Source organism: Hyaena hyaena, unplaced genomic scaffold (genome assembly GCF_003009895.1).
Source record: "Hyaena hyaena isolate Hyena2069 unplaced genomic scaffold, ASM300989v1 scaffold_115, whole genome shotgun sequence".
Taxonomy (NCBI): Eukaryota; Metazoa; Chordata; class Mammalia; order Carnivora; family Hyaenidae; genus Hyaena; species Hyaena hyaena.
In genome coordinates, this window is record NW_024080747.1 from 1,931,349 (window position 1) to 1,941,348 (window position 10,000).

Below are 10,000 nucleotides of genomic sequence, written 5' to 3' on the forward strand. Positions count from 1 at the left end.
AGAGAAACAAAGAATATAACAGCAGTCTCTACTCAGGGAATTTTGAGGTCTATTTAGTTCAATGTACAGTGTAAACTAATACAGATGGACTTTGTTCAGCACCTGATACAGTTTTCCTGTAAATGATGTTTTTCAGATAGAGTGATTCAGCCTGAAATAGAATAAAAATATTTACATGCAGCTTTTATGTATCTCAGTGCTTTTTGTTTTTGTTTTAGGATGGCTACTTTGCTTAGTAAGTTCCGGATAGACTTCTCCGATATCATGGTCTTAGGAGATATTAATACTAAACCAAAGAAAGAAAAGTAAGTTGTTGGATAAATTACTCTGTATAGATTTCTGATCCTTTTATGGATGACCTACTCAGATATTCCAGTAACAGATCATTCAACTTAAGCTAATTACCCAGGGGGTTTTAACTGCTGTTAGTTACATGTGAAGTCAACTTTCTTCAGTCTGGTACTGAGAGTTGGAATGCCTATAGGTGATACCAAAGTAAGTCTAAAGGGCTTTCAGTTTTCAGAGAATTCAATTAATGCTTTACAAGTAGTTTTACAAGTAGTTTCTGAAAATCCTAATACCACAGAAATTCCACATGGTTTTTTAAATTTCCACTGTTCATGCCCATATTCACTACCACCACTCACTCAGCCTCTACTCCACATTATGTATTACTTTTCACTATTTTGCTTTATAACTAAAATAGGAGAATCAAGAATTAGCTTATAATAATTGCATTCAGAATTCTCAAGAGTCAAAGAAAAGTACACTCATGGAATAATCTACCTGAAAATGGTACCTAGAGGTGGTTAAAATAATATGTATATTAATGTTACCAGTCATAATTTTAATTATTCTCAAGCAGTTGTTGAATAAATGATGACGCTGGTTTAAGGAATTTTTTTTTTATGCTTGAAAAAATTTATTCTGCTATTTTTAGGTATAGTTCTGTAAGTGTCTCCAAGATCAGTTTGACTGATCATGTGTTCACATATTTTGTACCCTTACTAAATTATTTTTTCTTAAATAGTTTATTGTCAAGTTGGTTTTCATATATAACACCCAGTGCTCATCCCCACAAGTGCCCTCCTCCATGCCCATCACCCCCTTCCCCTCCTCCCAACCCCCATCAGCCCTCAGTTTGTTCTCAGCATTCGAGAGTCTCTCATGGTTTGCCTCCCACCCTCTCCCCAACTAGTTTTCCCCTTCTTCTCCCCCATGGTCCTCCGTTAAGTTCCTCCTAATCCTCCTATACGTGCAAACATATGGTATCTGTCCTTCTCTGCCTGACTTATTTCGCTCAGCATAACACCCTCAAGGTCCATCCATGTTGCTACACATGGCCAGATTTCATTCTATCTCATTGCCATGTAATATTCCATCGTATAGATAAACCACATCTTCTTGATCCATTCGTCCTTGATGGACACTTAGGTTCTTTCCATGTTTTGGCTATTGTTGAGAGTGCTGCTGTGAACATTGGGGTACGTGTGCCCCTGTGCATCAGCGCAAGGAATTTATAAATAGAATATAATAAGTTAGACTTTCTAAGCTTGTTATCAGGGAAGGATTTATTTCCTGTTATAAAATGATACATACCAGGGACTTTATATGAGACTTTATACCAAAAAATATTTTTCACATTCCTAAAGGATTAAAATGTTGTTTGTGTTCTTTTACTGTGTTTCATCCTATTAAATTATCTTTGCATCTAGATACCAATTCTGCATCTTCTTAAATGTTTAATATCTGTGCGTTCCTCCCTTCAGAATATTATAGTACCTTTTCTACTCCTACTAGTCCTTTTATTCAGTGGTACTTAAACTAAAAAAGGTTTTGAATATTTTGAGTAAAGGAACAACACAATTTGACATAATGCTCAAAAGGATCATTTTAGCTACTGTGATGAAAATGTATGTAGGTTGAGGGGGGTAGGCATGGGAGCAGGGAGTAGATATAGAGAGATCATTGTTAGCAGTTCAAATAACAATTCTGTTATTGTGAATATGGTTCTAAATTTCTCATCAGTTTGAGAAACTAGAGATGGCTCTTTTCTGAATAAGTTGCCAAAGAGATGGTTATAATTAGGGTGTGGAAGTGAGCACAAGAAATGGAAAATGCTGACTTCTCAATTTCTAATTCAGCATTTATGATCTTAGTGTTAGGTAATTCAGATTGTGATGGTCAGTATTTTTTTTTTTAAGTATTGTAGTATTTGATGAAATGATTGAGCCGTATAGACTTCACGAAGATGACAAAGAACAAGATATTGCTGACAAAATGAAAGAAGATGAACCATGGCGAATAACAGATAATGAGCTTGAACTTTATAAGACCAAGGTATTCCTTCTCTTCTGCTTTCTTTTCTTTAATCTTCCATTGATTTTTTTTAAAAAGATACATAAAATCTAAGTATCAAGAACTGTAATTTGTTATGGGAGGTACCAGTTTTGTAAATTCAGTCTCCTTTAAGTTGGATCTGAATGTGAAGAATGTGTGTAAATCATTAGCTTTTTTTTAAATTAGGGAACAGATATTTTTAATACACCAAAGTTATTTTGGTTCCTTTCTGTTTTCTTCTGTATAGTTCTGTGAACCACAGTAGATTCCATTTTTCAAATGGTGTAGGAATGACTTTGTCCTATTTCCTTTCAGACTTATCGGCAGATCAGGTTAAATGAATTATTAAAGGAACATTCAAGTACAGCTAATATCATTGTCATGTAAGTAAAGTCTATAGTACGAATTTCTTGGGTATTCATTTTATGATAATGCAGTTAGGATTAATTTTCATACCAAGTACATACTGATATATCTCCCAGGAATGATATAGTGGTTATAAGTAGGAAAAAACAAATTTTTGTCAATATACTTTGCTTTAATCATATGAAAAAATCATTTAAGGTAGGAAAGAAAAGCAAAAATCTAAAACTTATATGAATCTAAGTAATTGTTTACCATAATAATTTATTCTGGAATTTTTCGTTATCCTTTTTCCCATCTTTTAAAACTTCCTTGGCTTTGAGGACATCCCAGCATAGCCATCAAGCATTTGGGGTATGAGGGCCTCAAGTTAAACTTTGATCCCGGGATGGTGGAGAGGCACCCGGCTGGCTGAGTCAGTAGAGCATGCCTTTCTTGATCCTGGGGTTGTGAATCTGAGTCTGACATTGAGGGGTAGATTGTACTTAAAGTAATTTTTTTCTGAGAAAGAGAGAGAGAGAGAGAGAGAGAGAGAGGCACAAGTGAGTGAGGGGCAGAGAGAGAAGCCTGGCTCACCTTGAGCGGCGCTCAAGCTCATCTGATGCGGGACTTGAACTCATGAATTTGAGATCAGGACCTGAGCCAGATGTTTAATGACTGAGCCACCCAGGCGCCCCCTCCAAATCAATTTTTTATTTTTAAACTTGCCTTAGATTTTTCAAAAATCTTAAAAAAATCTGGACCCCAGGCAACATCATCATAGAAATAATACCATAGTTACTTTGGGGATTTAATGTAAAAAGTGGTTCCTATCTGAATCTGCACCCCCAAATTTCCACACACAAACTTTACATACAGACACTTTTTTCTTGCATTGAATATAGATGCTAACGCTCTCTGGCTCCCCTCCCTCCCCCCCACCCCCCCACCACCCCACCCCCCCCACTAAATCAGATTCAGTAGATACTATTTCAGCCAGAATTTTCTTTCATGGAGCCTAGGATTCTTCAATAGGTTTAAGGAAAAAGAAAGCTCAGGCCTCCAAAAACATTCCAAATGATGAAATAAAATAATACTAAAGAATTGTTACTTTGATTAACAAAAAAACAATACACCAGAAAATTTCACGTTTTGCTGCTAATGATCAGACATTGTAATGGAATATGCTAGAATATAGAAGTCTAGAAAGAAACCCTCTAAAGGGCAACTGGTAACTGCTACCACTATCTGCAAATAGAAATGAAAGCCCAGACAGTTGAGTGGCTCAGACCATTGAGTGTCTGACTTCAGCTCAGGTCATGATCTCAGGGTTCGTGGGTTCGAGCCCCATATTGGGCTCACTGCTGTCAGTAGGGATCCTGCTTCAGATCCTCTGTCCCCCCTCTCACTGCCCCTCCCCTACTCGTGCTTTATCTCTCTCTCAAAAATAGACATTAAAAAATTAAAGTCCAGAGAAATAAGAGAAGTTGAAAATTAATACATAGAAGTAATTACGTTTGAATTTTGTTTATCCATGTGTAGTTTCTGCTTTCAAAATTCATATAGAAACATCCCTTTCTCCTATAAGAATTCTATCCTTATTGAAGAAGGGATAATGTGAGGTTTAGCGTTAGATACAAAATGTGCTATAGTTTATAGAAATATTCATTTCAATTCTTATGGATAAATTTTTAAAAATCTTTTGTTCAGACATGTAAAAGGGAGTAGTGATACATGAATATAGTCATTGCTACACTATGTTCAGAATTTGCCCGTGCTCAAAAACCATGTGTAACTAACCAAAGTAATTTTCAGTTACTATTATTAGGAACTCCATATATAATTTGTATTATATTTTCTTTTTTGAACTTAAATGCATTGCCTAATTTCCTTTCTCTTTTTGATACCAGGAGTCTCCCAGTTGCGAGGAAAGGTGCTGTGTCAAGTGCTCTCTATATGGCCTGGTTAGAAGCTCTATCAAAGGACCTACCGCCAATTCTCCTAGTCCGTGGGAATCATCAGAGTGTCCTTACCTTCTATTCTTAAGTGTTCCAACACAGTGGACAGCCCTCCAGATGGTACTTCAGTGCCCAATGGAGTAACTGAAATCTTCAGTGACACATTAACATCCCAATGGCAAACTGTGACTTTTCTTTCACTATTTCATTAATTTGAAAGCACACAGGGAAGTTGCTCCATTGATGTGTGTGTGGAGACTTCAGTTTTAGTCAAATCTGTATTTCAATCTGAATGAATGATGGTGATTCCTTGTTGGACTGAAGCTCATGAGAGTAAAGTTTTCCTTTGCTACTTGAATAGCAATAAAAGTGTGTTATTTTTTGATTGACGAAAGGAGTACAAAAAAGCCTTTAGCCTTGAGGTGCCTTCTGAAATTAACCAAATTTCATCCATATATCCTCTTTTATAAATTTATAGAATGTCAAATTTTTCTGTCAACTCTTATTTTTATTTCTAGACTCTTCCACCTTAAAATGAAATGGACACTGCTTTTCTTCTTCCATTGACCAGTTAGTGTTGAGTACTGTATGTTTTCTATTACTTTTGTAAATTTATCTGTTAGATACTAAAGATGAGAATTAGGGCAAGTTAATGAAAAATTTTAAAAAAATGATAACCCAAAAGTGACCCCAAGGTTAGGTTTGTATGAGGTATATATAAAATGTAGATCTAGGGGAAAAAGACCCAATAAACCTTTCTTTTTTTTTTTTTCTTTTTTTAAAATCTCGAATTGGGTATTATATGTATTTTTACTTGAAATCTTAGGGAAGGTTGAAGATTTATCCAGTACTTCTGTATACCATTCTGAAAAATCTCCTGTTGTCATTCTTTAGACCAAAGTCCTCAAAATCATTTATATCTATTAGAAGGGAGATCTGTCCTAAGTTATAGTTTTCCTCAAATCTTGAGGGACTTTTAAGAAATGCTAAAAGATTTTTCTCGAGGAAAATTAGATAAAGCAATGTCATTAAATAGACTATTTCAATAAACAAGACGTGGAATTCCACTACACCATCATTTCTAAATCATTAAAATATTTAATGTTTCATCAAATGGTTAAATGGACCACTGGTTTCTTAGTGAAATGTTTTTAGGCTTAATTCATTCAGTTGTCAAGTACACTTAGTCTTAATTAATATACTCAGGTTTGAACAGATTATTCTGAACATTTAAATTTAATCCATTCTTAATACTTTAAAACTTTTGTGTTAAGAAAAACTGCCAGTTTGTGCTTTTGGAATGTCTGTTTTGACATCATAGTCTACTAGTACAATTTTGACAGTGCGTACGCACTGTTACTAAAAGCTTTGTATACAATTATCAATGTGAAGTTTTTCATTTTTATTCAAGGAAGGATTTCCTAAAAACATTTCAAGGGATAGATGTCTACATATCTGTATGTGTGTATGTATATGTATATGCATACACAGATGCATATGTGTATATATAATGACATTTATGTTGCTAGTGTTTTTGCATTTTAAAGTGATCCAAGATTGATTAGGTTAAAATTTTTTTTTGAGAAAACATAAGCTCAAAATGAGATTGAAAGATAAAGGTTTCCTGGAGAACAAAGGTGATCATTTGAAGAGTATGTAATACACTTGACACAGTTACCGTTCAGTTAGGAAATGGAGAAAAAGTCTGCTACAGTACTGTTCATGGAGTTCATTGGCATAAGTCTCGGTGGTGAAGAATATATGCAGGTTTTCATGAATCTTGATAGAAATCCCCAAAATTACTACTGTTGTCAATTGTGCAGTATTTTTGCTGCGTGAGCATAAACTAAGTGAATAGAAAAGTGGAGATCCAATGATAATTTTGAATTCAGAATGTTAAAATGAAGTAATTATTTTTCCAATTATTTTTCCCTACATTATAACTTACAGCATTGTTCCATTTATTGCAGGTTGTGTAGTGTTTTGGAGGAATGACATTAGAAATGTCATATTATTCAGTAAACAATATCGTGTTTGAACTTTTTAAATGGATAATAGGGCATGAATTGAGTGCTGCTATCTTGAAATGTGCACAGGTACACTTGTTATTTTTTGTTTGTTTGTTTTTGAATTTTTCCCATTCAGGAAATCATCATTGTGATCTATACTGCAGGAACCAAATGTCATGCATCATACATATGTGTATAAAGTACATAAAATATATCTAAATATGCATAATGGGGGGAGGGTAATATTGTCTGTGAAATAATGTAAGAAGCTTTTCACTTTGAAAAAAATGCATTACTTTGACTTAACACTAGACACCAGGTCAAAATTTCCAAGGTTGTTGTAGTACTCTAATAAATTTCAGCAATTCTTAGAGATGCTAGCTAGTGTTGAAGCTATTCTACTCTGTTTTATTTATGCTGAATTTGATTATTTTAATGCCAAATTTTTGTTTTTTTAGTTCTAATCATTGGTGATCACTTGGAAATAAATATGCAATGGCATTGGACAGTTCATTATTCCTATAGGTAAATACTCATTGGGTTTAGAGAGAATGGTGGTGTTAAGCTGATTATTAACGGTTAATTAAATCAAATATTTATTTGTTACATTATTTCATTTGTACTTTAGGTTTCCTTTTACATTCTTTTTATATGCTTTCTGACGTTACATATTTTTAAAGACTATGGAAATAATTTAAAGATTTGAGCTCTGGTGGATGTTGATCTACTAAGTTTGAAAATGTAATATTTTGATAATACTGTACTATAACTGTCACACACATGCTTTTCTAACGTTTTAACGTGGAAAATTGCAGTTGCTGCTTGTACAGAGGTCACTGCAATAAAGGAAGTGGATTCATTAAAACTACTGAACGTCTAATCTTCTCTTTTATCTGTTTTTAAATCTTTGTCCACTTGGTGATGTACCCTCACTTATAGGATTGTTATTTCACAATGTCAAGAGTTTTTTAGTGGCTTTTACCGTGATATTCATGCCTTGGAAAAGTTGTTTGAAACTGATTGCTCTCCCTAAGCCTTTGACTCCTGATTCATAGTCCCTGTCTTCTCTTTGGAAGACTTTTGGCTAAGCTGATTAACAATTCTATAAAACATTTTCACTTTCTCTTTTGAACATTATAGTAAGTGTGTTCTATATGCAGGGCAGTTAATTTATCTCTGTTTGACTCTTGAGAAAGCAACTTGGCTCAATGTAGGGAGTTTCCTGAGGTCATGTGGTAAATAAGTGAAGAATGTTGGCCAGGAGCCCAGATCTTTCATCTCCTGGGGTATCTCTATTACGCACTCACTGCTGCCGGATCGTAACTAAGAGGTCTGGGATAGACTGGCTGTTTCCAAACTGCTCCTCCATATCTACCAGCAAGTGTGTGCTCAGGTAATGCAATTAGAGTTAGAAATACAGGCTGGCTACTAGATCTGGAACCAAATAGAGGTGTCCACTGTGTGATCTTTACTTCGTGCTTACTGTCCAGTCATCTGCTATTCAGGCTACTTATTTCTTTGGGGAGTTAAAAGGGGATTCAGAGGCAACTATGAATGTGGCATTTCCAAGTTAGTACCCAAAGGTTTTCAAAGCAGGGATGCAATTTATCTTTGGCCAGCAGGTACTTTTTGTTCATTCACCAGCAAGAAAAGATAAATGCATCTGATAGAATTGTGTCTTTACGGACCAATATAGGATGATTGTAGGTACAGAACCAGTAGGTGGTAGTTTAATGTAGAACTGTTGGAAGAGAGATGGCACAAGTCCTGGGAAACCCTCATCAGGAAGTACTGTTTGGTTTAGGTAGCTGAGACAGTAGATGCATAGATTGTGTTGGGGGGTTAACCACCTTGACATACTTAGTAGATTCCGAAAGTACCTTAAAGATGTAAGTCTTGTTGCTCTTTATGCAATCTGGATGGCATGGTCAGAGACTTCTTCAGATAGGCTACTAAATGATAGCATTAAGAACTTGAGCCCAGTTTTTCCTCTTGAATCTACCATTGAATTTTGTGTTAGAGTTAGAAAGTGCTGTTCTAGGGGAAACTTGAAGGCCTCTGAAGTGTCACCTCCTGTTGTGCGCCCTTAATGTTCACTGTACTCACAGATGAGGAGCTCCTTCCCAAAACCGGTGGTGTCTTGTCCACACATATCCTCTGTACCACTCTCCTTGGATACAGATGCAAATTACCAAGATGTTCTGACCACAGCTGCAAAGGAAAATAAATTGTACGTTTTTGATCCACAGAATAAGATCAGACATCCATGGATACTGAACACAAACATAGAGGCCCCTGACTCAATATTTGCCAGAATGTGATTAGGTAACTGTTGAAGCTTTGTGGGTAGGAGAGAGAAACATGCAGATTTTGTCCAGTCTAAAGAAGGGAAGCACTTGAGAGGGTCGTTTTATGTCTCATACCTCTAATAATAGGAAAACCAAAAAAAGTCTAAAAATTATGCAGGCAGTGTTTTTGATTTTCATACAGTTTTAGAAGACAATTTGGGAAAGGGGGTAGGAGAGGGTGGAAAGTTAAGCTCCAAGAAAGATTCTAGTATTGTGAAAGATAAACCTCTTTATGGCCGAAAGTCTTACTCCTATTTCCTTTTGGGAAACAGTGGATTGTGCAGGATGGAATTAATTGTTTTCACTGAATTTTAAAATCTTTTCATCATAATCAGCATCTATTAGCTACATGGTACAAATCTCAGAGATACACCCTTCATCCTTCAGGTAGCCTGTCTGACTTTCCCACCAGTAAGGATAATCCTTTGTTTACTATCTCTGCACCTGTGAGTCCAGCATTATTGACATAAATTTCACAAGTGGGCTTTTTTCAGAAAGTTGATAGTAAGGAAGCACAGGTGTATTATGTATTGAAACACTAGAACAGTGGTGTGCTTCAGAATCGGCTGCAGAGTTCGTCAAAACCTCCTTTACTGCTGCCAGATCTCTGTTCTGAGTGAAATTCCTCCCTTCACATCTGCTGCTTCTCAGCATAACCCTCCCTTTATAGATTGCTTTGTCCTTTACACGTGCCCATTGCATTTCTTCCAAAGGGCACACGTATTTCCATCTCCCCTAATTTCAGCTGTGAGTTCAAATAATGACTTCCCTTTCAAATTCCTCACCTCTTTCCTTTAATATTAATTAGATCTTCCTCGGTGGCAGGAATAAAACCCAAAGAAGGCAAGCAGGAAAAGGAAGACAACTGAGTTCAGGGACTCCGTGTAAGCAGAGACTCAGAACAATGTTCTTAGGGCTCTGTCTCTACCTTTTCTTGTCTCTGGTTTGCCTCTCTAGGTTTGAGTTGAGTCTTCAGGTAGACGATCACCATGTACGGGGCCCA

At 35.9% G+C, this 10,000-nt stretch overlaps 1 protein-coding gene across 2 annotated transcripts in view; it reads left to right on the forward strand.

Annotated features, from left to right (window-relative positions):
* Nucleotides 1-4,992, forward strand: part of SLC12A2 (solute carrier family 12 member 2) — a 96,439-nt gene extending 91,447 nt beyond the window's left edge. For both annotated transcript variants that reach the window (XM_039236698.1, XM_039236699.1), the window contains 4 exons: nt 219-305; nt 2,205-2,340; nt 2,656-2,723; nt 4,593-4,992. In XM_039236698.1, coding sequence (XP_039092629.1) covers nt 219-305; nt 2,205-2,340; nt 2,656-2,723; nt 4,593-4,728 — 427 coding nt within the window. In that variant the 3' untranslated portion in view covers nt 4,729-4,992. The remainder of the gene's footprint in view (nt 1-218; nt 306-2,204; nt 2,341-2,655; nt 2,724-4,592) is intronic.
* The last annotated feature ends 5,008 nt before the right edge of the window (nt 4,993-10,000 follow it).